The sequence below is a fragment of the Lissotriton helveticus genome, chromosome 3_1 (assembly GCF_964261635.1).
Source record: "Lissotriton helveticus chromosome 3_1, aLisHel1.1, whole genome shotgun sequence".
Lineage (NCBI taxonomy): Eukaryota > Metazoa > Chordata > Amphibia > Caudata > Salamandridae > Lissotriton > Lissotriton helveticus.
This window is the reverse complement of record NC_136061.1, coordinates 63,732,943-63,760,576: the sequence shown is the minus strand read 5'-3', so window position 1 is coordinate 63,760,576 and position 27,634 is coordinate 63,732,943. Positions and strand designations below refer to the sequence as shown.

At 49.3% G+C, this 27,634-nt stretch overlaps 1 protein-coding gene across 3 annotated transcripts in view; it reads right to left on the bottom strand.

The window, feature by feature from the left end:
* USP37 (ubiquitin specific peptidase 37) overlaps positions 1 to 27,634 on the bottom strand; it is a 396,132-nt gene that overhangs the window by 328,320 nt on the left and 40,178 nt on the right. For 2 of the 3 annotated variants that reach the window (XM_078679235.1, XM_078679236.1), the window contains 3 exons: positions 22,568 to 22,731; positions 13,629 to 13,706; positions 4,599 to 4,696 (listed from right to left, as the gene is read on the bottom strand). In XM_078679235.1, coding sequence (XP_078535361.1) covers positions 4,599 to 4,696; positions 13,629 to 13,706; positions 22,568 to 22,731 — 340 coding nt within the window. The remainder of the gene's footprint in view (positions 1 to 4,598; positions 4,697 to 13,628; positions 13,707 to 22,567; positions 22,732 to 27,634) is intronic. The other variant, XM_078679238.1, reaches the window with a different exon arrangement.

The following is a 27,634-nucleotide window of genomic DNA, read 5'->3' as shown; positions in this document are numbered from 1 at the left end:
CCTGATAGATCAACTAAGCCTTCCATCCTTTCAAGGTGCGTAAAAAAAGCATGTTCTTTTCAGTGCACGAATGTAAAACTAGTAAAAATGTTACAAGAGAAACAAGTGAAAAACACAAAAATGCCAATAGTAAATAATACTCGATTATGCTCAGATCCGTTTAAAAAACAAATATACAACTGAAAACCAGGATCTTCTGTTCCCAACGTATGCAGGGACACAAGGTACGCACACTGGTGGTTTGGAGAGGTTACAGAAGGATGCCAGGTATGTGTGAGAAAGTGGCTCTATATATACTGGACTAGAATGAAGTACAGTGTGTATAGAGTCCACCAACCCCACAGGTATAACAGAGGTTAAAGTCAGAACTGACCTTACTCTCCAAAGTGGTAGCTTGGTCGAGTAGTAAGGCAGTACCAGAGGACAGTGTAAAGCATTTGTTGTACACACTCACGTCAGCACAGGGTTTCACACACTCAAGGACTGAATTCCAGGCCAATTGTTTTTATAGCCACAGATATAGTTTTATTTTTAGAACCAACAGTTATGAAAATATACTTTTCTGGTTAGGAGTACTCTCATGCAAATACTTTGCAAAGGAGCAATAAAGTTCATTCACACAATTACAGTATTGGTAGTAAGCAACACAATCCTAAAACACACTTTAGCATTGAGCTCAATGGGTTTTCGACATACAAGTACAGATGATTACTTTATGGATTACTTTGGTAGTTCCAGGACTAGATCTTGGATTCAGTCCTGGGGTCTAAGCTGAAACCAGATTAGCAAAAACGTTTTTGTTACTGTAGTGAATTACCATGAAAATAAAGCTGTTTTAAAAGTTCACACTAGAAACTTTTCAATGTAAATCTGACAAGGTTATTCAATGGGAGGAAATTCAGGTTGCAGGTAAAGTACGATCGCGTTACTTTTGTAACCCAGCACTGGTCTCCTAGGGCCAGCACTGGGGACTTAACTCAGAACAGGTAGGAAATTAAGTTTCAGTATTTCGTATGATTTTTAAAGAATATTTGCAGTTTTCAAAAGTAGACAAGAAATTTCATAGAAAAGCAGACAATGGGTTCCTATGGAGAAAATATAGATTACTAGTAAACCAGCTAGGGATTACTTTTGCAGTTCAGTACTGGGCTGAATGGTACAGTACTGCCTTCTCCCCTGATCCCATGTGAGTACTTCGGAATTTGGCTGATTTTATAGGAATATTTTCAGTTTTCAAAATTTCACACTTAGAACATTTTCGAGTCCAAATGGGTCAATGTTATCCAATGGCAGGTGAGTACTTGGTTGGTGAAGGTTCTGGGCATAGACTATGGGGTCCCCCAGGGTCAGGTAAGTACAGTTAGTTCAATTCCAGCGGCACAGGGGCGGCCGGGTGCAGAGGTAGGTAGGCCCAATGATATCCAATGAGGGAAAGGGGGCCTTCGGTTGGTGGCTGCTGGCTAGCAGGCCACGCGGCTCTGGGAGCTGGGCTCCTGGTCACTTTCTCAGAGCAAGGGGGGGAGGGGGGAGTAGGATAGGACAGCACTCGGGTGGCTGGATGCAGGCTGCTATTAAGCCGTCGGGCGCTCAATGTTATCCAATGAGGATCCTGAAGAGGGAACAAAGGCTGCAGGCTCGGGGACGGAGACTCCCCAAGGGCGACCAGCACTTCAAGAGGTAAGTTGGGATCTTGGAGCACAGGTGGGTACCCCAAAGGGAGGCACAGGGGGCGGTAGGGCGCCGGCGTGTCTTTGGGTGTCAGAAAAGCTTACCCTCTCCTGGTTGCGGTGGCCCCTGGTTCTGAGTCTGCAGGCGTCGGCTGGGTCTTCGAGGAGAGTCTTTGGGCACTGGACTTCGGGTCCCAGTCGCCGTGGGGACGTCCTCGTGGTCTTGGTTCGGGTTGGCCCGGCCCGAGCTCGGCTGGTGCAGAGTGGGCTGGTCCGGAGCTTCCTGGTGGGCACCAGGTGGGTGGTTGCAGCAGAGCCTCTGCTGATGGGAGTCCCAATCTTCAAGAGGGTCAAGGCAGGCAGGTCCTCTGGGTGTTCCAAGGTTGCTGTCCGCGGGGGTCATCTGGTTTAGGCAGGAGCAGGTTCCAGGATCAACAGGCCGGTAGGGCTGGGGCCAAGTCAGTTGTCGTCGTCCTGTTAGCAGCTGCACGGCGGGTCTTCTTGATCTTTTTTGATAATTTAGGGGCGTTACAGGTAGGGCATGGTCAGGGACCAATGGGTCCCTGTCCTGGGGTGAGTACACCCCTAGCCTGCTCCTCTCCTGTGGGAGGGGGGCAGGAGCCTAGCTGGGATTGGGTAGGGCTCCCCATCTACAAGATGGCCGGAGCCCGGGGTCGTGCTTCACCTCGCCTCCTCCACCTGAGGGGTGGAGTTGGCAAAGGTTGGCACACCCCCCTTCCTGACGTAGTTTTTCCCGCCAGAGTGGGGGTCAGAACTGGTGGGGGCTGGTTGCTGGGTACAGCAAATGGTCTGGGGAAGCTCACAGAGGCGGCATGCCTTTGAAGCTTACCCCTGTCCATCCAGGGGAGAGGAGACCTAGCACCTCGCCCAGGATGTGCATTATTGCAGGCCCAGGGGTCCAGCAACATGCCTGCTGTGTGGCAGCCTCTGCAGCCACTCAGCCCAGACATGGATTGTAGGCTTAGGTTGTCAGGGGGTATCTCTAAGATGCCCTCTAGTAAATTTTATATGAAATCCCACACTGGCATCAGTGTGGGTTTAATGTGCTGAGAAGTTTGGTACCAAACGTCAGTCTTCAGTGTAGCCATTATGGTGCTGTGGAGTTCGTAATGCCAACCTCCCAGCACCATATACTCTTAAAGGCATTACTGCACACAGTGCCCAGGAATGGCCCTAGGTACTGTAGGGGCACAGGGCTCATGCACCTGTGCCCACACCTCTGGCATAGGGCACCCAGCTAGAGGGGTGACAGGTATGCCAGGGCAGTGGGTTCTGTGGGCATGGCACACAGGGATGTGTGCCGGTGTCAGGGCCCTGAGAGTGGCACAATAAGTGCTGCAGCCCTCAGGGGTCTTCTCTCGTCACCATGCCCTGGGTACCATTTACTAGGGGCTGACAGATGGCCAGAGATGCCAATTAGGTTTTAGTTGTAACTTAGTTTTAGGAAGGAACACAGGCCCTGGGTACCTGGTTGGCAGGAACCCAGGGCACTCAGACAAAAAGTGGGGGTATACCAATGCAAGAAAGATGGCACTATCTCACAGTATGGTACAGTGGAGTTTCGCCAGGAATGCAGGATGTCAATTTTAGAGCCGTTGTGTTAGGATCGATCTCCATTAGGACACCAGAGTGGGTCGTGGTGTCTGGGGTTAAGGAAGCAACTGCAAATGGAATTTGTCCTGAGTAAAGGGGTTGCAGTACAACTGGGTGTGAGATTGAGGACTGGGTTGACCGGACAGAGGTAAACAACATTTTGGGAGTGTACGTGGCAATATAAATGGGTATAAGCTGTGCTCAGGGGTGGGGTTGTTGTAGGATTACCAGGGACCCAATGGATACTAGGGACAGGCATACTCTACTCCAGCTAGGAGGGTGTGCCCACTCTCTGGGGCACATCCTCCTAGCCACATTTTGATGTGGCATAAGAGGTAGCAGGATGCCACATTATGACTTCTTTGGGAGTGTAGGCCCTTTGAGTTGTGGCCAGGGGCCTAGTTCTGTTGAAAGCTGGGCCTGGGATTTGGAGTGTTATTACATGAAGGTGGGGAAATAAAGAATACAGATTGCTTCCAGTTTTTACAGATATATTTTGAAGTACAATACTCTGTATAATTAGTTAAAAAGGCTGAAAGTTTTGTTAGACTAAAGAACGTCAGTTACCTCCAAATCGGATTTAATGTGGGGTCAAACAGGAGGATGCCATGGTACAGTGTGGTGGGGCAAAGGGAGTGCAGGACTGTAGTTTTGGCAATGCTTTGTTTCATGCTAAATCTATTTGCGGACAGTCTTGACCAATGTGATTGCACGAAAATGCCACCCCATGTAGAGAAAGTATAAAGGAGCGCAACTGTAAAATAGGAATAACGTTTAAAAAACTACTATAAACTGTTAAGAGTAAACTTAAGTTCACTTTCAACATAATCTACATCTACATTTAGCGCCATGAGACCTCACGGTGAGTTGCATGCTATACAAGAATGTTTGACATTTTGATATTTCTGTAACCTTCCAATTGTATCCTTAAGCACATCTTGATTGGATATTGTTAAACTCATGTTAGTGCTACATCTCAAGGAACCTGTGCCAAGCCACCACAATGTGAGAATACAAAGTTGCACCAACTACCCATCCAGCCACCAAGATGGAAAATCTAATGCTTTAGGAAAGTAAATCAAATTATCTATATAGTTTAAGTAGTTGTGTTGTCAGAGCTTAAGGCAATATTTTATAAACTGACCGATAAGGTATCCGTACTTTGACATCAAGCCGCACTTTTCCTCTCTAGGGTCAGATAGGTGCATATCACCTAAGTAGTTATCACCAATGTCACCTATTTGGATTTAGTTTAAATTCCTTGAAACTAAAAACTGAATCAATATGTACAACTTTTTATTACCAAGTGCCAAATACCTGTTACTTTATTCTCCTCAGTTTCTCTCAAGACCAACTGTTTTTCTCGGCTGCGGTTTAGGAATTTCCAAGCTGGATCAGCCACAGACTTGTTACTGCTGAAGAAAAAAGATGAACATGAATTATACAACAAAAAAAATACTCTCCAAATCTTCTGCACACAGCAACTAGTTCTCTGCAATGTATTCTTTCCACATGTGGGCAAATAGGAGATTGGAGTGCCAACCTCTGCAAAAGAGTATGGTCCGTACCATGTAGCTAACCAGATGAACACAGTTGACTCACACTGAGAAACTCCCAACAACGAAGGAACACAACTGTCAAAAAAAGAACGGACCCTGCCTAATAGTCATTATTGCAGAGACCCAAATGTATCTCCCACTAGTTACTTAAAAACTAAAGGGGACACGAGGAAACTTGGAAAGTACCCTCTTTTGCATGGTTGCCCCCACTTTTTGCTGAACTGCTGATGTGCACTGACTGCCCTGGGTTCCTGCCAAAAAGGTACCCTGGGCCTAAGTTCTTTCCCTAAATAGCATTGCAAACAAAACCCAATTGGCACTCTTTTGCCACAGGTCAGTCTCTTGTAAATGGTACCACATGTACCAAGGGCACTGTGGCCAGGGAAGGCCTCTAAGGGCTGCAGCACTCATTGTGCCACCCTTCAAGGCCCTGTACCTTTACAAACACACACTGCCTTTGCGGGCTTCATGTTTTTGGTGCAGGACAAAGTGAATAGTTGACATGGCACCCATGTGTGCCATGCCTACAACCCACTGCCCTTACATAGGTCAGCCACCCCTCTAGCTAGGTGCACTATACCAGTGGTGAGGGTACAGGTGCACTAGTCCTGTTCCCCTACAGTGTCTAAGTCAATTCTTAGACATTGAAAGTGCAGTAATGCCATTAAGAGTATATGGTGCTGGGAGTTTGTCATTACAAACTCCACAGTACCATAATAGTTTTACTGACAATTGGGAAGTTTGGTATCAAACTTCTCAGCACATTAAACCCACACTGGTGCCAGTGTGGGATTTAATGAAAAATGCACACAGAGGGCATCTTAGAGATGCCCCCTGAAAAACGACTTCACGCTAGAGTCCAGGCTGAGTGGCTGCTCACCAGCTGCCACCACCAGACAAGGTTCTGGACCCCCTGGGTCGAGCCTGCTGCTCTCGGGGGCCTGAAACAATGCACATCCTGGGACGAGGTGCCAAGCTTCCTCCCCCAGGATGGGCAGGGTTCACAAAGGAGAAGCTTCAAAGGCATGCCACCTTTGTGAGCCTCTCCAGACCATTTGCTGCTTTCAGCAACTGGTCCCCACTGGTTCTACTCCCCACTTTGGGCAGGAGAACCGGCGGGAAAAACAAGTGAGGAAGGGAGGTGTGCCCACCTCTACCAACTCTACCGCTCAGGTGGGGGAAGCGAGGTGAAGCACAACCTTGAGTCCCCGCCAACTTGAGTATGGGGGGCGGGGAGACCCAGCCAACCAGGGACAGGCTCCTGCCCCCCTCCCATAGGAGAGTGGCAGAACAGGGAGTGTACCCACCCCAGGGAAGGGGCCCATTGGCCCCTGCCCTTTACCTACCTGTAAAGCCCCTAAATCTAATCTGAACCTTGCTTCCTCAGATTAAGAAACCACAAGACAGAGCCGTGCAGTGCTAACAAGGCCAGTCTCCCCTTGAACCTGCTCATGCGAAATCCTGGCGTGACCTACAGCCAGCAACCTCATGAACTTCGGCGGACCTGCCTGCCTGCCTTCGCTTCAAGGATTGAATCTCCCGGAGGTTCTCCATAGAGAACACCAGGGTGCCAGACGTTGAAACAGCACTCTGCACCCAGCCGCCCCAGCTGAGGGTGCACTTTTGTGCCAACTGGTTTCCCCAATTGCCCGGACCTAAACCGGAGGAGCTTTTCTCCCACAGCCGTGTGGCCTACTTGCCAGCAGCCACCAACCGGACACCCCCTATCCCCTTTAGGATAACATTGGGCCTCAACACTCTGCACCCTCAGCGGCACTAGGGCGGCTGGGTGCAATCTCAGTGCATCACTGACCCTGGGGGCCCCGGAGTCTAACCCCAGAACCTTAACTCCCACGGTTGTTTACTTACCTACAAACCAATATCCTGTTTTCCCTCCATAGGATAACACTGACAATTTTCCTTCCATAAAACAGAAAAGTGCGGAGTTTTAAAAACTAAACATTCTTTAAAAATCGTGCAAATTCCGGAATGCTTGCGCTGTGGAACTGAGAGAGGAACGCTGCTGCATACAGTGTGGTCTTGTGTGGGTCGGACTCGCTTTTGGAATGGGGTGTGGAATTGTCTGTCGGAGGTGCTGGGGTGGGATATCCCCCGTACACCCAGGCTGGGCCTCCTCCATGTCCTGGAAAATGTTGGAGGCAACGTCTATAAACGCAATCTACTGTTATTGGGTTTGGTTGTGGCTAAGCGTGATTTGGCGAGAGCCTGGAAGAGTGATCGTGCCCCCCCACTTACCGCCTGGAAAGCGGGCTTAGACTTTATGGGCTTAGAATTACCTGTATTTGAGGCCAGGGGGTGCCCCCGGAAACATTATAAAATTTGGAAGCGGTGGGCAGACTACAGAGGACTGACTTTGGAACCCTCGTTGATTTAGAAGATGTGCCGCCTCCGACTGGGGACCTTGGGCCCTAGGTCGCTACCTGATACCTACATTGCCTTGCTTGTATCTTTGGTGAAATGAGAACACGTGCACGGGGTTAGGGTGGGATAAGGGGTGGGTAGCCGGGAGAGGGAGTTGGGGTGTGTTTTGGGGGTGGGTGGAATGTAGGACCGGGAGGGGGGCAATTTCAAATTTAGGCTTTCTGTTCATCCTGCTATATGTTTACTGTGGACGGTATCCTCCTGATTGTGGAGAACTGTACCAATGCTCTGCCTAACATTTCAATAAAGACGGTGGTGAAAAAAAAACAAAATCGTGCAAATAAAAATGTATTTACTCGAATGTTTTCAGGAAGTGTCCCAGTGCTGAATCTAGGCATCCAGCACGGAGTTAGGAAAAGTATCATAAAAGTAACTTACCTGCAATTTGTTGAAAAAGCCTATTCATTCCAATGTACTATATTTGCTGAGTGTTGCAATCTACTATATTATCTGCAACTCAAAACAAGTACAACATCTACTGCATTTTCGAACTGTATTCAATCAAGTAACTTATTACTGCTAAGTATTTTTATGCTTACCTGTGCCAGGCTTACTTGGTTCTAGAAATAAAACAGTATATTTTTTATACAAAAATAATTGGCCTAGAGTTCAGTTTGAGTGTGTGATTTCATTTGCTGACGAGTGTGTACATCAAATGCTCAACACTGTCCTCTGATACTGCCTTACTGCTCGACCAAGCTACCACAAACGGAGTGTAAGGTTCTATCTAACTTTAAGCTCTGGGGATACTTGGACTCTAAACACACTATACCTCACTTTGGTATAGTGTATATATAGAGCCAGTTTCTTACATTGGTGGATCAGTGGTGGGATATACAACTTGCATTTGTTAGACCACTTGGTGACCACTTGGTTAACACCTGATCACACAACAGAACTCTTAAATTGCCTTTAGAATTCAGATTTTTTCAAATCGGCATTTTCTTTTAATCAAACTACTAAAAGTCTTGTTAGGGCCTTGCTTAAGTCCCTTTAGAATTTTGGAAAATAAAAAGTTACTATCGTCAAGGGTAGAGGGGTTAGAACTTTTTTGTTAGAATGTCTCGAAAACAGAACACAGCTATTAGTGAAGATAATCATGATGGTATACAGGACATGGTTGAGGAGCTTGACCTCACCCCTTACCTTCACTTGTCTTTTCAGGAAGACAGGTCCCTATAGTTCAAGTTCAATAATTTGTATAGCGCACTACTCACCCAGAGGGTCTCAAGGCGCTTGAGTGAAGGTGGGTGTATTATTTATCGAATAGCCAGGTTTTTAGTTGCTTTCTGAAGGAGAGGTGGTTCTGTGTGAGGCGGAGGTGAGTGGGGAGAGAATTCCAGGTTTTGGCCGCTAAGTAGGAGATAGATCTTCCTCCCATGGTGGATCTATTGATGCGCGGGATTGTGGCGAGGACTTGATTGGATGAACGTAGTTGGTGGGTGAGTAGAAGGATAGTCGTTTGTTGAGGCATTCGGGTCCAAGGTCGTAGAGGGCCTTGTGTGCGTGGGTGAGGAGACGGAACGTTATTCTCTTGTTGACGGGAAGCCAGTGGAGATCTTTCAGATGACCGGAAATGTGAGCTTGACGGGGGATGTCCAGTATGAGTCTGGCTGAGGCGTTTTGGATGCGTTGGACTTTGTTCTGTAGTTTGGCTGTGGTTCCGGCGTAGAGGGTGTTTCCATGATCTAGTCGGCTAGTGACTAGTGCGTGGGTGACTGTCTTTCTTGTATCGGTGGGGATCCAGCGGAAGATTTTTTTGAGCATGCGAAGGATGTTGAAGCATGATGATGAGACGGCGTTGACTTGTCTGGTCATCGATTGGGAGGAGTCTAGGATGAAGCCCAGGTTACGTGCGTGATCTGTAGGTAAGGGTGTTGTGCCCAGGGCCGGTGGCCACCATGAGCCGTCCCAAGCCGAGGGGTGTGATCCTAAGAGGAGGACTTTCGTTTTGTCAGAGTTTAGTTTTAGACAACTGTTCTTCATCCATTCGGCTACTTCTTTCATTCCTTCGTGTAGATTGGTTTTGGCGGTGTTAGAATCTTTGGTGAGGGAGAGGATCAGCTGGGTGTCGTCAGCGTAGGCGATGAGGTTGTGTTGTCGCAAGAGGGGACTCATGTACACGTTGAAAAGGGTAGGACTGAGTGATGACCTTTGTGGTACGCCGCAGATGACTTCGGTTGCCTCTGGTTTGAATGGGGGGAGGCGGACTCTCTGGGTTCTTCCGGCGAGGAACGAGATGTTCCAGTCCAACGCTTTTCCTTGTATTACGATGTTGCTGAGGCGTTGTATGAGGGTGTTATGACAGACTGTGTCGAAGGCGGCGGAGAGGTCGAGTAGGATGAGGGCAACTGTTTCTCCGTTGTCCAGTAGCGTTCGGATGTCGTCTGTGGCAGCGATGAGGGCGGTTTCGGTGCTGTGTTTGGCTCGGAAGCCGGACTGTGAGGGGTCGAGGGAGTTGTTGGATTCAAGGAAGGCGGCGAGCTGACTATTGACGGCTTTCTCGATGACTTTGGCCGGGAAGGGGAGGAGTGAGATGGGGCGGTAGTTCTTAAGTTCGGAGGGGTCCGCTGTGGGTTTCTTCAGAAGGGCGCTGAGTTCGGCATGTTTCCAGCTTTCTGGGAAGGTGGCGGAATTGAAGGAACAGTTGATGACATCGCGGAGATGGGGTGCGAGGATGGAGTCTGCTTTGTTGAAAATGTGGTGGGGGCATGGGTCGGTTTGGGATTTTTTTTGTTGAGGTTTCTTATTCTTCGGTATTGCTCCCTCCCTTAAGCCCCGAATTGTAGTTGTAATGGAGTCGTCCCTACTCGGACTAGTAAAGAGAGCTGGAGTTCTCTCCAGAGATAGGGATCGCTGTGATAACTGAGGCTGATAACTCTAGGGAAACTGACAAGTCCACAGTACCTGGAACTGTATGGGGTTCAGCAAGAACGTCCAGTAGTGTACCGGATTCTAGGGGGCGCAGGGGGGGTTTTGGCTGCCGCCAATAAGCCCAGCGAGGAGAGTTTAGCCGCGGTCAAATCCTGTGATACCCTCCGTTCCAACAAAAGTACGCCTTGGTTAATGGCGTCATTTGCCCTAGCGATAAACTGATCAATTGGGCCGGTTGTTTGGGCGAGTCGATGTGCCTTGTTACTCCTGGTCCCTCTAGGAGACATACTCAGAGTGATGGAACCCAAGTGTGGAGAATACTAGATGACAACGAGAATGCAGTGATGGTATGACAATTATATGATACGGCTAGGCAAATGTCAATAGGGTGGCCCAGTCCAGTCTTACCCGGTCTTGAACGGGCTTAAACGGGACCGGGCTTAAACGGGACCGGGCTTAAACGGGACCGGGCTTAAACGGGACCGGGCTTAAACGGGACCGGGCTTAAACGGGACCGGGCTTAAACGGGACCGGGCTTAAACGGGACCGGGCTTAAACGGGACCGGGCTTAAACGGGACCGGGCTTAAACGGGACCGGGCTTAAACGGGACCGGGCTTAAACGGGACCGGGCTTAAACGGGACCGGGCTTAAACGGGACCGGGCTTAAACGGGACCGGGCTTAAACGGGACCGGGCTTAAACGGGACCGGGCTTAAACGGGACCGGGCTTAAACGGGACCGGGCTTAAACGGGACCGGGCTTAAACGGGACCGGGCTTAAACGGGACCGGGCTTAAACGGGACCGGGCTTCGCCCGGCGTCCCGCGAGACGGGTCTGGTGTCGTTTTTAAGCGCCTCCTGGCGCTTACAGGTGACGCGGATCACCGCAAGGGCTTGTGGGTAGTGTAGTCCACCCCTCGCCGGTCTCCTCTCGGCAGCCCCGCTCTAGGTGGAAAAAGAGCGGCCGGGCAGCGGGAGACAGGCGGGCGGGTCCGCGTTTTACACAGGGGGTCAGCATGGAAAAATAAAGAGTCTTCAAGCAGCAGGCAAGGGCAAGAGAAGTTCACCATCAACAACAACGAGGATGGGCTGGGGGATGATCAAGAATCCACACAGGAAGGTGCAAGTGATCCGCTTAGTAACTTCTCACAACGACAGAGAATACTAACTTTCAGGTATTTACACATTTCAAGCTTCTAATGATTCCTTAAGAACGAATGTCCACATGAGAGAGAAGAATTCCTTCAGTTGGGGCAATATAGGGCAATTGAACTCAAGAGCTGCTCGAAGGCTATGAAGGCGCAATAACTCTCTCAAAGCGCCCAGGTTAAAGAAATAACCGCCACAACTGAAGCGGCAATGCCAACTCGGCGTTATAACAAAATGGTAGTGCGCGCGCAGCACAACAAAATGGTAGTGCGCGGACACCGGCTCTCCTGATACCTCGGGCATGTGAAATACTGCAAGGCAGCACATTGCCAGTCTTAATCCGGATCACTCCCACACGTTGGCGGGGATTATTCAGTGCCTATGACTATTGAGGAGTATCCCCTGGAAGAGAAATCCACCATTCCAAGGAGGCTGTGGAGAGGTTTAGCTAGGCTCCCCTCATCAAGTTCCATGGTTCCACTACCAAAGTTCAACCACGCTAATCATAGACAGCCCAGTCCCAAACAAAGAGAAACACTACCCTGAAGGTCACCTTTTTGTCACGTCTCCTATGAAATTCGGTCCCCTCAATAGATGAATGATGCCCTGGCTTTGTTCTTCTCACATTGTGATATTGCAGCCAGCAGGAGCCCAGTGTGGGAACTGGTCTCTCACATACGTAAACAATCCTTCTTTGGCAGATCAACACAGAGTTGGTCCTTGTTCCAACCAAGTCTTTAATCAAGGTCGTCGTTCCTCTGGCAAGTATCAACTTCCACTCCAGTCATAAAGTAGTGTCAACAGGTCCTAGTTCATGGTCTTTCATTAGGGTCACTCCGCTTCTGCCAGCAGACTATAATTTTGTGGGCACCTAATATCTTCTGGGTAGGAATGAGAAGGAACCCAGTTATAGTTCACTGCTGGTAGAGTCCCCTCTCCCAAGCCATTAACTTAATTCGGCAAACAGACTTCAGAAACCAAAATATTCTTGGGACGTTCAGGCTAGAAATGTGTCGACCGAATTTATTTATTTTCAAATTTCAGTAAGAAAGGGACTTTTAGGTGTTTCCAAGTCAATTCAAGAATCAAAGTGACTTTTGAAACAGCAAGTTAAGCTACCGATTGCACATTCCTACATTTCTCTTCTTGAAACACTAAAATGGTACACTGTACATATTTCAAGTCTGAGCAGTAGGGAGCTGGGCCTTGGTTCTTCAATGTACATTTACAGTGGACTCAATATATCAGATTTACCATTTTAATGTGTAAAACCAAATTTCTATATTTTAACCCGCATCTCAGGACTGAGGGCGCGAATGTTGCATTTCAGGCTAAGTCTTATATGCTAATTCCATATGTGGGTTACAGTTTTCTTGCTGCAGCCTTCAAGGCGAAGTAGATATCATTGTTACTGGTGTAGATTGGTGTAAAATTTGCAGACATACAAAGATCCAAATAAGCCAATTAGGGTTTTCAAAACCTTTTTCTAGGAAAATTACCACACATAGTCCTATTACCAACAGCCTCTCCAGACATCCAAAACAGCAGCCATCTAGATTTAAAAAGGGGGTGAAGACCAAGGAAACAGATATTCTACTTATTAATTTATGACAGGTCAAGTACTTTATAACATGCACACTCCAGTCTATGCAACCATGGTGCTGCATTCTAGAAAGGCATAGAGCAAATCTTTTAGGGCTATCATGGATCTTGGCTCATACAGACGCCGCCATAATTCTCCCTTTTGATAAAGGTACTGGCTCATTAAAGCAATTTTACCTATGTACACCACAATAAATACAAAACACCAACTTCACAATAACCTCTGTACAAGAGCTGGAGAGGATCACTATCAGATCTTGGTGTTGTAAAGACACATCCAATTACAATCTTTTAAGCATGAAAGTAGTGAGCACATATGAAAAAAAGTGACATGCTTACCTTCCAGTTAGTGAGCAATGCGTAAAGTCCTAAGAAAGAATATCTACAAGCAGCACTCTAAACATGAAATGAGAAGTCACAACTATGCTTGCTAAATCCGAAATAGTGTAGTACACAGGCAGCTATCATTTTAAGAATGTTAACTACAGTGAAAGAACAAACTAGAATGAATAGAAGCCTAAGAGACTGCAGAAATCGGAGACAAAAATATAAATACAATTAACTATCAAAGCGTTGCATGGATTACAGAAATAGAGGTGTACTAAAAATCTAGAGTGCAGACAACTGTACTCCTGAGAATAACTCACACGTCCCCGCTGCCACAAAATAATCTACTCTCCCCACCTTCCAGAGGCAGGAGTAACTTTGCAGCAGTGACTTACGTGGATGAATCATTCTCTTTGGGATAATCTTCGTTTAGTTCCTGCATCAAAGATTGCATTCTTTTCCGCTTTTCATTCCTGCAAGTAAACAAGGAGCATTGCTATTTTTTTTATTTTTTTTAGAAATGCCAATATTCAAAGAAATGGAAAGCCTAAAATATCCAAATGGTACTCCAATCTCGCCCAATGTGCTGGCATAATGCAGATTTAGTGCTCAGCAGAAAATAAATCTGAGCAGCATCCGACCTTACATGGTGGCATTGTGTAAATGTATGATTGCAGTTTGTGCAGGCAACTAGTTCTCTGTTAAGGAGTACCCGTTAACAGCTTCCTAACTGGACTAGCAGAATCAAAGGCCAGTGCGTTTGACATCAACTTGAATGATTGCTAGCGAAATAAAACTAGGAGGTACGCCATCACAAAAGCAGATCTTTTTGCCTCCCTCAAAATGCAAAACTGCCGTTTTCCACAGAGCCCGCACACCCTTTTTTTTCCAATTGGTTCAGCTGTTATTTTTTAGTTCTGTACAGGCAAAGAGTACTAGGATAACATGGAGATCATGTCACAAGGGCTGCAGCATGGCATGACACCACCCACAAGGGACCTTAAACATAAGTGGAGATGGACATCTCACTTGCATGGCTCCAAAAACAGGCACTTCTGTGATTTCTTTTGCAGCATCTATGTTTAGATTTTTCGCTTCAGTGAGTTTGCCAACCACAAGTGCTCACTGAAGGCCTTCTGTGAAATGGCCCAAGAACCTGAGTTGGGCACTGTGGTCCGGAGAGATGCACCAAGTGCACCCCACCATTCCTAAGAGTAACTGCTAATCTAATTGGAGTGAAAAGAACTGGCTGCGTCGGCAGCCAGTGATTATAGCTGAATGAACATGTCTTTTTACCTGTTGCCTTCAGTTGTAGAGTTGTCCATTTCATCAATGTGACGGTATGCCATCGCACCATTAGGCAAATCTGGGCTGCCTGCATGAGGCAGAGTATGTGTGTTGTGTTTTACTGCATGGAAGCAAGAATCTATTCTGAACCCCTGAGTGTGGATAGATGGAAATGTGGTGGATGGAGATCAGCCTGTCCAAGTGATTGGCAGAAAGCCTAGAAACATTCCTAGCCCCATATGAAATGAGCCAGGATTCTATGAATGAGGGTGCAGAACAGATATCCATTTCTGAAGCGCAGTGACTGTTCTGTCCCTTTCGGCTTCATTCTTCTCTAGATGGGTGTTGCATACAGTTTCTGCAGTAGTAAGGTAGCAAAGAATAAACTTCTTTTGTGCCACCGTTTCACATTCCAACAGGAAACCCATTTGAAAGCTGTCCAACCCCCTAAAACTAGAGCTTACTCAAAACAGAGAGCACCTCTGGAATCCACATCTGCTAGTCGGAGTAGAAACCCAAGTCAATGACCAGTGTCCAGGCTCCAAACAGCTGAGAGGTAGTGGGTAGGTGAGAAGAATGGTTCTAAAACAGCTTTTTTAAAATTATTATTATATTTTTTTTAATAACGAGATCTTTTGTGATATTATGTTAGGAGTTTCTTGGCCAGTGCAGGAAAGATTCCCATCTACCAGCTCAACAGACAGCAAGATAAATATACATTTGATCTTCACTGTGTCCAATTCTTTTTCCAAGTGCCTTTGGATAAGGGTTGTGGCCTAGCCAATTTTCAGTTTCCCAACTACTGAAGTGCTGTTCAAGTTTTGACAAGCAGGCCTCTTATAGACCCAGGCTCAAATGAGAAGGCTACCTTGGACTCAGCAACTCCAGGAAGACTGGACTCTTGCCTGTGGTCCCAAAAAGAAGAGGGCAACTTTGAAGTACTGAACAGACAGTGGAATTGGGGCTACGGCTTTGAACCTAAAAAAAAACATAACAAAAAACACTATTGATGCATGTAATCCATTTGGCTGTATGGCTGGAGTGCCTCAGAAGAGATCTAGAAGCTACACAACAATGGGATTATACAGACAACGTAACCAAAGCTTTGACCAAAAGGAGACAGTGGAGTCAGCGAACCCCCTGGAATCAGCAGTCCAAGCCTCCCGCCCAAAGCGTTTTGAGTGTATTTGCACAAAGTAACCAACGCCCCCTTCAGATCAGTGCAGGGCATGAGGAGCAAACTGGCCACAATTAATTTTTTCATGCAAAAGTGGCAGTTGCTGACCGTTTTAGCTAGTGCACAGATCATAAATGATACCGTATCACCATCATTTCCTGTGTGTTTTCATGATTTGACTTGAAAGCACAGCTGTCACCAGACAATTATATGAGACCACCAGGAGTGGGCTTTGGCTCCGCCAACATTAGGAGTCGAGAGTACATGTGAGTACCATTGAGTTGGGTAACAATAACGAATAGTTTTCTTACCTGTCGGTGTAGTTTTGCAGCTTGAAGATCTTTCTGGATTCACTATGCTGTGCATTATTCCGCAGTCTTGTGGTTGGGTCCGGATTCGTAGTCTTTTCTTTGTTTTTTGTAGCCCAGGTGGGCGTCGGCGTCACTCCCCTTTGGGTGTATTTCCGGTGACGTCGGCATGCTTCCTGCGGAAGCTCCCACTCTTGGGCGCCATATTCGGGTTCTTTTTTTCCGTGTTTCTTTCGTTTCCGAAGTAATGGCAATGTTCTATTCAGGTGATATTTTACCGCTTTGTACCTTCAAAGTCTTTTCCACTTTTCTATTTCCACCTCTTCTCTCTCCAGCCTAATCTTTCTGGCGGAGGTGGGTGGGTTCGCTAGTGAATCCAGAAAGATCTTCAAGCTGCAAAACTACACCGACAGGTAAGAAAACTATTAGTTTTGCAGCGTGAATCTTTCTGGATTCACTATGCGGTGCATAGATTTTGTAGCGGTTTCTCATCTCTGTGGCGGTTGGGTGGAAGATGAGCGTTGGGTATTGAATATGTGCTGTAGCACCTTCTGTCCAACTTGAGCTTCCTTGTTCATCTGTATGTCCACACAGTAGTGCTTCGTGAACGTGTGCACCGAAGCCCATGTTGCCGCCAGGCATATGTCGTGTATGGGTGTGTTAGCCAGGAAGGCTATTGTAGCCCCCTTTTTCGTAGTGGAGTGGGCGCGTGTCCCCTCTGCTAGCTCTTGTCCTGCACGCTTGTGGCAGAGTTGAATTGTCTGTGCGATCCATCGTGCAATGGTCTTTTTGGTTACTGCCTTTCCCATGTAACTGTTGGCGAATGACACAAAGAACTGTTTTGTTTTCCTGTGTCCCTTCGTCCTCTCAATGTAGTGCATGACTGCCCTTCTGGCATCCAGGGTGTGCAGAGCTCGCTCTGCGGCAGTTGTCGTTTTTTGGAAAAAACTCGGTATCTGTATAGACTGGTTCATGTGAAATTTAGATACCACCTTCGGCATGAAGTGTGGGTCAGTCCTCATCACAACTCTATCATTGTGTATTTGTATGTAGGGCTCTTGTAGCGTCAGAGCCTGAAGCTCGCTTACTCTGCGTAAGGACGTTATTGCAACCAGGAAAGCTGTTTTCATAGTTAGCATCTTTAAGGACGCCTTGTGGATTGGTTCAAAGGGCTCCTTCATGAGTTCCGTTAGGACTACGTTTAAGTTCCATGCAGGTGGCGGCACCCGCTTGGGTGGTGCGATCCTTTTCGCTCCTTCTAGGAATCTCTTCACCACCTGTGATGTGAAGAAACTCCTGCAAGTTTCTCCCCTTGTGTAGGCGACTATCGCTGCCAAGTGAACTCTCAAGGAGGATGAGCTAAGGTTCTTCTCAAGGAAGTGCGTAAGGTACTTTAGCACTGTGGAGTCCTTCTTCATTTTATTGTGGAGTCTTTCTTGTCTGCACCATATTGTGAACCTTTTCCATTTCGCAACATAGCACTTCCGAGTGCTAGGTCTTCTTGCCTCCCGAAGTACCCTCAGGGTACTTTCTGGCAATCTTAAATGTGCGAACTCTATGTCTTCAGGAGCCACGCTAATAGGCTCATGTTCTCTGGCTCTGGGTGGAGCACCTCTCCGTTCTGCATGGAGTGTAAGTCTTTCCTCCTGCTGAATCTGTGGGGTGCACACTGTCATCTCCATGATCTGAGAATACCATGTCTGTCTCGCCCACTGTGGTGCGACCAGTATCAGAGTCATGTTGCTCGCTCTGCATTTGCTCAGTACTCTGTGCATCAGTGGTATCGGGGGGAAAGGCGTAGGCAAATGTCCTTGACCAATCTATCCATAGGGCATTCCCTAGTGATCCTTCCTCGGGCTGCCTGGATGCGAAGTTTTGGCATTTTGCATTCTGGCGTATGGCAAACAGGTCCACCGATGGAGTTCCCCACCTGTCGAATAGGCGCCTTGTCTCCTGAGCATTAAGCTCCCACTCGTGGGATGCCGATGTCTGCCTGCTGAGCCAGTCTGCTTGTATGTTGTCCTTCCCTGGCAGGTGTATGGCTAGCAGGTCTATCTTGAGAGGGATGGCCCATCTCCATATCTCCTGCGCCAGCGTGGAAAGCGGAGCTGACTGTGTGCCCCCCTGCTTGTTGATGTAGAACATCGCAGTGGTATTGTCTGTTTGTATCAACACCTTGTGCTTGTACAGTCTTGTTTGAAAGGCTTTCAGTGCAAGGAAGATGGTCTTCAATTCTAAGTAATTGATGTGCTTTGTCGCATCTGTTGGTGTCCACAGACCCCTCACCTTGAGCTCCTCCATGTGAGCGCCCCATCCCTTCAGGGATGCGTCTGTGGTGATGGTCACTGTTGGCGTTGGGGGCGTTAGAGGCTTTCCCCTTGCTATGTTCTCCATGGTCCACCATGTCATCTCCTTCTGCACTGCGTGCGTTACAACCACTAGATCCTCCCAACTGCCTGTAGCTTGTGACCATTGCTCCTGTAGCCATTCTTGAATGGGTCTCATGTGGAGTCGTACATTCGGTACCAGGTGGATGCATGATGCCATCATCCCCATGATCTTGCTCGCAGTCCTCACTGTCCGAGCTTGTCCCTTCCGGTAGAGGCGAGTTTCCTTCACCAGCGCCCTCGCCCTCTTCTCGCTGGGGAACACCTTGCCCTGTAAGGTGTTGATCTGTGCTCCCAGGAAGATCTTCACTTGTTCTGGCTCCATTGATCATTTCTTCCAATGGATGGAGAACCCCAGGCTTATGAGCGTGCTTGTCACTGTATGTGCGTGCAGCTTGCATTTCTGGTATGAGTTTGCTTTCACCAGCCAGTCGTCCAGGTAAGGGTATACGTGTATCCCTTGCCTTCTTAGGTGCGCTGCGACTGCTGCGAGGCACTTTGTGAAAACTCTTGGTGCTGATTTTAGACCGAAGGCCAGTGTCGTGAACTGGTAGTGGCTTTCTCAGACGGTGAACCTGAGCTTGTGCTTTCTGTTCATTGGAATGTGCAGGTATGCGTCTTTGAGGTCTATTGTGACCATGAAGTCCCCGATCTGCAATTGTGGGAGCACCTCTTGCAGGGAGGTCATTTTGAATTTTTGCGTTCTTATGAATTTGTTCATGAACCGTAAATCGAGAATGGGTCTCATTGTTTCGTCTACTTTTGGTACCAGGAAGTACGTTGAGTATACTCCTGTGTTTCTTTCCTTGAAGGGTACCCGTTCTATGGCCTGCTTCTGCAGGAGTTCTTTTGCTTCTTCCTGAAGGCACTGCAGCTGCTTGCTTGCTAGTGGCTTTCTTTTTGGTTTTCTGCTTGTTGGCCTCCCCTCCAACTCTATGCAGTATCCGAATTGGATAATGTTGAGGATCCATTTGTCTGATGTGATTTCTTTCCACTCTTGGAGGTGGAATCTTAATCTTCCTCCCACTGGTGTCATGTGGTCGTAGGTGTCTAGTTTGTCTTGACCCATCTGTACGTGCTGCCCCCTGGGGTCTTTTTTGTGGGCGGGCACACGGATTTTTTTGAAGTCACTTGGAGGTGGGCTGCTGCCCCCCTCTTCTATTTTGTCCCCGTCCATTTCTCCCTCGAAAGGACTGGCCTCTTTGTTGGTACTGCCAGGACTGCTTCTGATGACCCTGCTGAGTCTGCGAGTCTGCCTGGTGCCTTTGCTGGAAAGCCTGGTGTGATGTACCTGGCTGGTTTCCGCCTCTCCCGCCGGGCCTCCATGACGGGGTGCCCCTCTTGTTCCCTCTGAACTGCAATGCTCCCATGGATCTTGCTGTTTTGTTATTTCTTCAGTTGGCTGAGCGTTTCATCAACTGTTGATCCGAAAAGCGTGCTGCCGTTGAACGGTGTGTTCAGGATGCTGTGTTGCACCTCCGGTTTGAAACCGGATATCCTGAGCCAGGCGTGCCTCCTTTCCATGACGCCCATCATCATGAGCCTGCTGGCGGTGTCTGCCCCATCCAGGGCCGTCTTAAGGCAAGAGTTTGCCGCGTTTTTTCCCTCTTCAACCAGCTTTTCGGCTTTCTGTCTGGCATCCTGGGGCAAGTCCTTCACCAACTGCCCCAGTCCCTCCATGATTTGGTACATGTGCCTGTTTATCAGGGCGTTGGAATTAGCCATGCGCCAGTGGGTCGCGGCATTCCGTTCGATCCTTCTGCCCACCAGATCCATCCTTTTGCTCTCCTTATCCGGTGGTGGGCCCGAGGTAGTGGGTACGTTAGCCCTCCTCCTTGCTGTGGCCGTGATAATGGAGTCTGCGGAGACCGTGCCCTGAATGTAGGCCGGGTCCTTAGTGGCATGCTTGTACTTCTTCTCAGTTCTGGGAGTTACTGCCTTGCATGTTGCGGGCTCCCTGAAAGCTTCCTTCCCCTGAGCCAAGACGCTCTCGAGCATTGGAAGGAACTGGCTCCTCGTTTGTGTTGGGAGCAATGTTTCTAGAAGGAAGTCTGCTTTCTGCTTCTCTTCGTCGAGCTTGAGCTTGAAAGCTGCTGCGGCAGCCTGTATCACCGAGTTGTAGGCCCCGATGTCGTCCGGCGGCGAGGGCCTCGAGGGGTAAGTGTCGACCACCTCCTCCGGGCTGTCGGTGTCGACATCTATGTAATCTACCTCCTGTAGGTCAGAGGGTGTCGAGTCTGCGTCTGTCCTGCTCTCCTCCTCCTCCCCATAGTTGTAACTATCATAGGGATTCTCGTACTCCTCCTGGTCGTCGATCACCTCGACGTCCTGGTCTTGTTCCTCGACGACTTCGGCGAACTCTTCCTCGACTGCCTCCACCACCGGTGGCTTGGTCTTGTGAGGGATCGTGAAGGCCTTCATCTTTGCATCGAAATCTTTCTTCCGCTGCATGATGTTCTCCATTTCGGCCTCGAGGCGCCTTCTCTTCTTCTCCATCTCTGCCGCGTGTTCCGCGTCGGATGGGTCGGCCGTTCTTTTCGGCGGATGGTTCGTCGCCGTACCTTTCGGCGTCGAAGTTTGACGTCGACCCGGATCTTGGGTCTCTGGTCGTCAGTTTCGGGTCTTTCTCCCTCGGCGTCGATCGATCCTTTTCGGGGACGATTTTCGACGTTTTCTGCTGATCAGCAGCCCTCGGCGCCGGGGACTCCTTCTCGGAGGATCCGCTGGGCCTGGGAGTAGTCGCGGACGCCGCCTTTTTTGGCGTTGACGCTTTCGGGGTCTTGCCCTCGATTTTTCTAGACTAGGTTCTTGGGGGCCGAAGAGTCTCCTACCTTGTCAGAAGTCTTCGTGTAATCGGTCTCTACGACCGTGTAGCTGTCGTCTTCGGCTGCAGCGTTGTCTTCTTCCTCGGAGGACATCCCCAGCTCGTAGAGGGACGGAGTCGGGGCCTTCCCCTGCAGGGTGGCGTGTGCTACCCTCTGCCTCTCTCTCACACGAAGGGTCTTCGGTAGCGAAGGCGGAACAGGCGTTGCAGTCTCCGCTTTCGTGGTCCACCGGTAGGCAAAGGTTGCATACCGGGTGCTGGTCCTTCTGCGCGTACTTGTGGTGGCAGTTACGGCAGAACTTGAACGGCGTGTTGTCTATCATCGAGCGTCCAGGGCCTCTCTGGTCGCGTGTTCGTCGATGATCTCGATGTAAAACAGCTTCTCCTCGCCGGTTTTTCGTCAATGAAGTCCCCTGTAGTCTTCAGATGACTTCTCCCCGTCTTTTCTGTATTTTCTTTCTTCTTTCTCCAAAAATGTCTGGAGCCCAAACAGGAACGATCCAGACCCGACCGCGGAAAAAAAGAATCTGAAGATGGCGCCCAAGAGTGGGAGCTTCCGCAGGAAGCATGCCGACGTCACCGGAAATACACCCAAAGGGGAGTGACGCCGACGCCCACCTGGGCTACAAAAAAAAAAACAAAGAAAAGACTACGAATCCGGACCCAACCACAAGACCGCGGAATAATGCACAGCATAGTGAATCCAGAAAGATTCACGCTGCAAAAACAACGGTTATTCAGCGCCAAGATGCCTCCGGGTAAAGATGAGCGTTACAAATACACGTTATGTTATGATCAGGCAGAATTTGTGCGCTCCAACACAAAAACTGCTAGCTGTCCACTTAGCTGTGATCATTTTGTTCATTTATGCAGCTGCACGAGGTTGAACTTTCAAGGGCACACACATGCTATTCAATTTTCTTAAATAATTTATGGTGTTTTTCCTCTGGCAGCAGCAGAGAGCTGGAAGGCAGTCGTTAACATATGCATTTCCACACCATCTACTAGTAATGTTTCACATTAACATACATTCGTTTAAAGCCAAAGTTGGTTTTAATCTTTATTCCACAAATTCAGACAAAAGGCATGTCAAACCATGTTTCAACTAGACTTCACAATGCCTGTGTTTAAGATTATACAAACCTGCGTTCAAGCTGTATTATGAATGCATGATTGATGTATGGTGGAAACACATGTATACTATTCGAAATACAGAAAGTGTGCTAAGGAGTCTCAAGCTTTGTATTATGCAACACATTCTGACTGTAAACAAGTAAAATGTATACCACATATGGACACTTCAACCAAAACAGTCCACAACACCACATACTTCTAGCTTTGTGATACATACCTAGTTTCCAGCAAGCCTGCTCTCAGAGGAGGGGAAGCATTAGTAGAACCAGTCGCCTTGCTTCCAAGTGTTCCATTCCCAGGAGATGTTTTCATTGTAGCACCGAGCGACTTTCGAACAGGAGTTTCTTCCTTATTCTCTAAGCTCGCTCTTCGTGTGGGAGTCTAGCAAAGAACACAGAGGGGAGGTAAAAATATATACATATATATATATATATATATATATATATATATATATATATATATATATATATATATAGAGATCAATTTAACTGTATGCCTTGGGTCGGTTTATTTTGAAAGTTTTATATAGCGCGAACAAGATCTTTGCAGATATCAGAGCGCTTTACAAAAACAAGGGGTAAGAAAAACGAGAGAGATTAACATACTTTTGAACCCAGAATAAATGTAGGTAATAAAGGAGTAGCAAAATAGGGTAGGTACATGAAGGAGCATAGTCAATCAGATAAACAAATAGTACAAATAGGTGCAGAGTCTCAGATAGATCCAATGTAAAAGTTCAGGTGCATTTAGCCATGAGGATAGCTTTTACTTCCTTCTTAAAAATTCAGGGGAGGAGATAAGCCTGGGTTCTGGAGGGAGTGCATTCCAGATCCTGGGTGCCATTCCTGAAAAGGAGCGTTTATACGTTTGTTCCTTCCGGAATCTTTGAGGTTTCAGAAGAAGATTTTTTTGTGCTTCTAGTGGTTCTGGAGCCACCTGATATTGTCAGCTTCTGAGTGAGGTAGCTGGGTGAGTTGTGGTGTACAGCCATGTGTGTCATGCAGGCAATTTTCAGATGTATTCTGGTTTCAAAAGGCAGCCAGTTCAGGGATTTTAAGTCAGGGGAAATATGCGAGTGTTTTTTTGCTCCAGAGATAAGTCTCGCTGCAGCGTTCAAAGAGGCTCTCAGGGGTGTGGTTGTTGATAGGGGGAGTCCGCAGAGGGTGACGCTTCCGTAGTCTATGCGAGGAATGACTAGGGCTTGTACTGCAGTTTGATTCATAATCTTCAGCTAATACTAAGGTAAACTGCATAAACACCGACCTACCTATTTCAAAAATATATTATGGGGACGAAAGCGGAGAACAGAATAAATTACCCATCCCAGGACCCAAATTGTCAAGCGGGAGCATGAATATTCCTTTAAATGCTCATTTCTTCCAAATAGGTAATTTTATTTATTTTCCCAATAGGACTAAATATGGCTATTCCTGGACCGGGGTAGGAGTCAATTAGGAGCCTGGTAAACTTCTAGTCTACGAAACCAACTTATTTATCCAAATAGGAGCTCTCAAATTCACGGACATAGAAAATATTTCAGACCAGTACCTTAACCCACATAGGTGGATTTGGAGGTTGCGGTTTAAACACATTCCTAAAATCCACTTGATCCTCTTTAGCTTCAGTCATGCACAGGAGTCCAAGCAATGAAAAGAACTTGGGTTTTAAAGTAGCCGCAATAAATGAGATAATGGGATGTTACAAGTAGGTCAGAGCCGGTTTAATTGCGTTGTGATCCCCGGGGGCTTGCCAGTTTGGGCTTGACTGTTTATACTGGAGCAGGACAATGGATGATCTGTATATAGCTGGGTCTAATCGGAGGAGGAACAGTCGGCAAAAAACAATTGCTTGGGATGCGCCCAGGGTAATTATTAGCGGCATATCAAAGCACTCCATCCATCGCCATCTTATTTTTATACTGCATAGCTAGTCAACTCCAAGATGGCCAAAATGATTGTACCATCAATGTGTGCCTAACACCCAGCAGAAGAAGATTATGGAGTGCTTGTTTTTATTGTGTATTAAGATTAAAAGATTAACATAAGTAATGAATTCCTGCAATCCTTTATCCTTTAATTGTGAAGTACAAAAGTTATATTAATGGAAGGAAAGGTTAAATGCATGTTAATCAACAGGACATGGTCAATCAACCCTGGTTCCAGACCGAAATGCAATACCAAGCCAACATTTTGCAGCAGGAACAACAGCTACTGACCTATAAAGTTTTCCTGTGATAGGCAATTATTTGTGGAGAGTCTGAAGGGAATAGGGTTGTCTACTGGATTTAGGATTCACTTGCCAGTACTGAACATACTTCTAGAGATATGATGGGCCATAGTTTTGTCTAGATACCAGAAAATATAAGAATCAGGGCCTCGTGGTGGGCAAACGGGACATTTTACATTAATTGGCAAAGCACCACCTTACAAACAAGCATTGGAAATGCAATAGGTCTCGCAATAGAATAGTTAGACATTTTTCTTTTTGCAAATGGAAGAGTGGCGTTGCGCGTGTGTGAGTGGCGTTGCGCGTGGCGTTGCGCGTGGCGTTGCGCGTGGCGTTGCGCGTGGCGTTGCGCGTGGCGTTGCGCGTGGCGTTGCGCGTGGCGTTGCGCGTGGCGTTGCGCGTGGCGTTGCGCGTGGCGTTGCGCGTGGCGTTGCGCGTGGCGTTGCGCGTGGCGTTGCGCGTGGCGTTGCGCATGTGTGAGTGGCGTTGCGCATGTGTGAGTGGCGTTGCGCGTGGCGTTGCGCGTGTGTGAGTGGCGTTGCGCGTGTGTGAGTGGCGTTGCGCGTGTGTGAGTGGCGTTGCGCGTGGCGTTGCGCGTGTGTGAGTGGCGTTGCGCGTGTGTGAGTGGCGTTGCGCGTGGCGTTGCGCGTGTGTGAGTAGCGTTGCGCGTGTGTGAGTAGCGTTGCGCGTGTGTGAGTAGCGTTGCGCGTGTGTGAGTAGCGTTGCGCGTGTGTGAGTAGCGTTGCGCGTGTGTGAGTGGCGTTGCGCGTGTGTGAGTGGCGTTGCGCGTGGCGTTGCGCGTGTGTGAGTGGCGTTGCGCGTGGCGTTGCGCGTGTGTGAGTGGCGTTGCGCGTGGCGTTGCGCGTGTGTGAGTGGCGTTGCGCGTGTGTGAGTGGCGTTGCGCGTGTGTGAGTGGCGTTGCGCGTGTGTGAGTGGCGTTGCGCGTGGCGTTGCGCGTGTGTGAGTGGCGTTGCGCGTGTGTGAGTGGCGTTGCGCGTGGCGTTGCGCGTGTGTGAGTAGCGTTGCGCGTGTGTGAGTAGCGTTGCGCGTGTGTGAGTGGCGTTGCGCGTGTGTGAGTAGCGTTGCGCGTGTGTGAGTGGCGTTGCGCGTGTGTGAGTGGCGTTGCGCGTGTGTGAGTGGCGTTGCGCGTGTGTGAGTGGCGTTGCGCGTGTGTGAGTGGCGTTGCGCGTGGCGTTGCGCGTGTGTGAGTGGCGTTGCGCGTGGCGTTGCGCGTGTGTGAGTAGCGTTGCGCGTGTGTGAGTAGCGTTGCGCGTGTGTGAGTAGCGTTGCGCGTGTGTGAGTAGCGTTGCGCGTGCGCGTGGCGTTGCGCGTGGCGTTGCGCGTGGCGTTGCGCGTGGCGTTGCGCGTGGCGTTGCGCGTGGCGTTGCGCGTGGCGTTGCGCGTGGCGTTGCGCGTGGCGTTGCGCGTGGCGTTGCGCGTGGCGTTGCGCGTGGCGTTGCGCGTGGCGTTGCGCGTGGCGTTGCGCGTGTGTGAGTGGCGTTGCGCATGTGTGAGTGGCGTTGCGCATGTGTGAGTGGCGTTGCGCGTGGCGTTGCGCGTGTGTGAGTGGCGTTGCGCGTGTGTGAGTGGCGTTGCGCGTGTGTGAGTGGCGTTGCGCGTGTGTGAGTGGCGTTGCGCGTGTGTGAGTGGCGTTGCGCGTGGCGTTGCGCGTGTGTGAGTGGCGTTGCGCGTGTGTGAGTGGCGTTGCGCGTGGCGTTGCGCGTGTGTGAGTAGCGTTGCGCGTGTGTGAGTAGCGTTGCGCGTGTGTGAGTAGCGTTGCGCGTGTGTGAGTGGCGTTGCGCGTGTGTGAGTGGCGTTGCGCGTGTGTGAGTGGCGTTGCGCATGTGTGAGTGGCGTTGCGCGTGGCGTTGCGCGTGTGTGAGTGGCGTTGCGCGTGTGTGAGTGGCGTTGCGCGTGTGTGAGTGGCGTTGCGCGTGTGTGAGTGGCGTTGCGCGTGGCGTTGCGCGTGTGTGAGTGGCGTTGCGCGTGTGTGAGTGGCGTTGCGCGTGGCGTTGCGCGTGTGTGAGTGGCGTTGCGCGTGTGTGAGTGGCGTTGCGCGTGTGTGAGTGGCGTTGCGCGTGTGTGAGTGGCGTTGCGCGTGTGTGAGTGGCGTTGCGCGTGTGTGAGTGGCGTTGCGCGTGTGTGAGTGGCGTTGCGCGTGTGTGAGTGGCGTTGCGCGTGTGTGAGTGGCGTTGCGCGTGTGTGAGTGGCGTTGCGCGTGTGTGAGTGGCGTTGCGCGTGGCGTTGCGCGTGTGTGAGTGGCGTTGCGCGTGGCGTTGCGCGTGTGTGAGTAGCGTTGCGCGTGTGTGAGTGGCGTTGCGCGTGTGTGTGGCGTTGCGCGTGTGTGTGGCGTTGCGCGTGTGTGTGGCGTTGCGCGTGCGCGTGGCGTTGCGCGTGCGCGTGGCGTTGCGCGTGCGCGTGGCGTTGCGCGTGGCGTTGCGCGTGCGCGTGGCGTTGCGCGTGCGAGTGGCGTTGCGCGTGCGAGTGGCGTTGCGCGTGCGAGTGGCGTTGCGCGTGCGAGTGGCGTTGCGCGTGCGAGTGGCGTTGCGCGTGCGAGTGGCGTTGCGCGTGCGAGTGGCGTTGCGCGTGCGAGTGGCGTTGCGCGTGCGAGTGGCGTTGCGCGTGCGAGTGGCGTTGCGCGTGCGAGTGGCGTTGCGCGTGCGAGTGGCGTTGCGCGTGCGAGTGGCGTTGCGCGTGCGAGTGGCGTTGCGTGTGCGAGTGGCGTTGCGTGTGTGAGTGGCGTTGCGTGTGTGAGTGGCGTTGCGTGTGTGAAGGATTGGTAGTGCAGGCACTGCTGCTTGTGGTATCTGCGAGATTTGTGTAAGTAAATGGAGAGGGGGAGAGAGTTGGAAGAGAGAGTGAAAGAGGCAGAAACGTTGAGAGGAAAAGAAAGTGCGAATCTGTAAGCTGAGAGATGTGGCATAACAGAAGGATTGGTAGTGCGGGCACTGCTGCTTGGGGTATCTGCGAGATTTGTGTAAGTAAATGGAGAGGGGGGAGAGAGTTGGAAGAGAGAGTGAAAGAGGCAGAAACGTGGAGAGTAAAAGAAAGAGCGAAG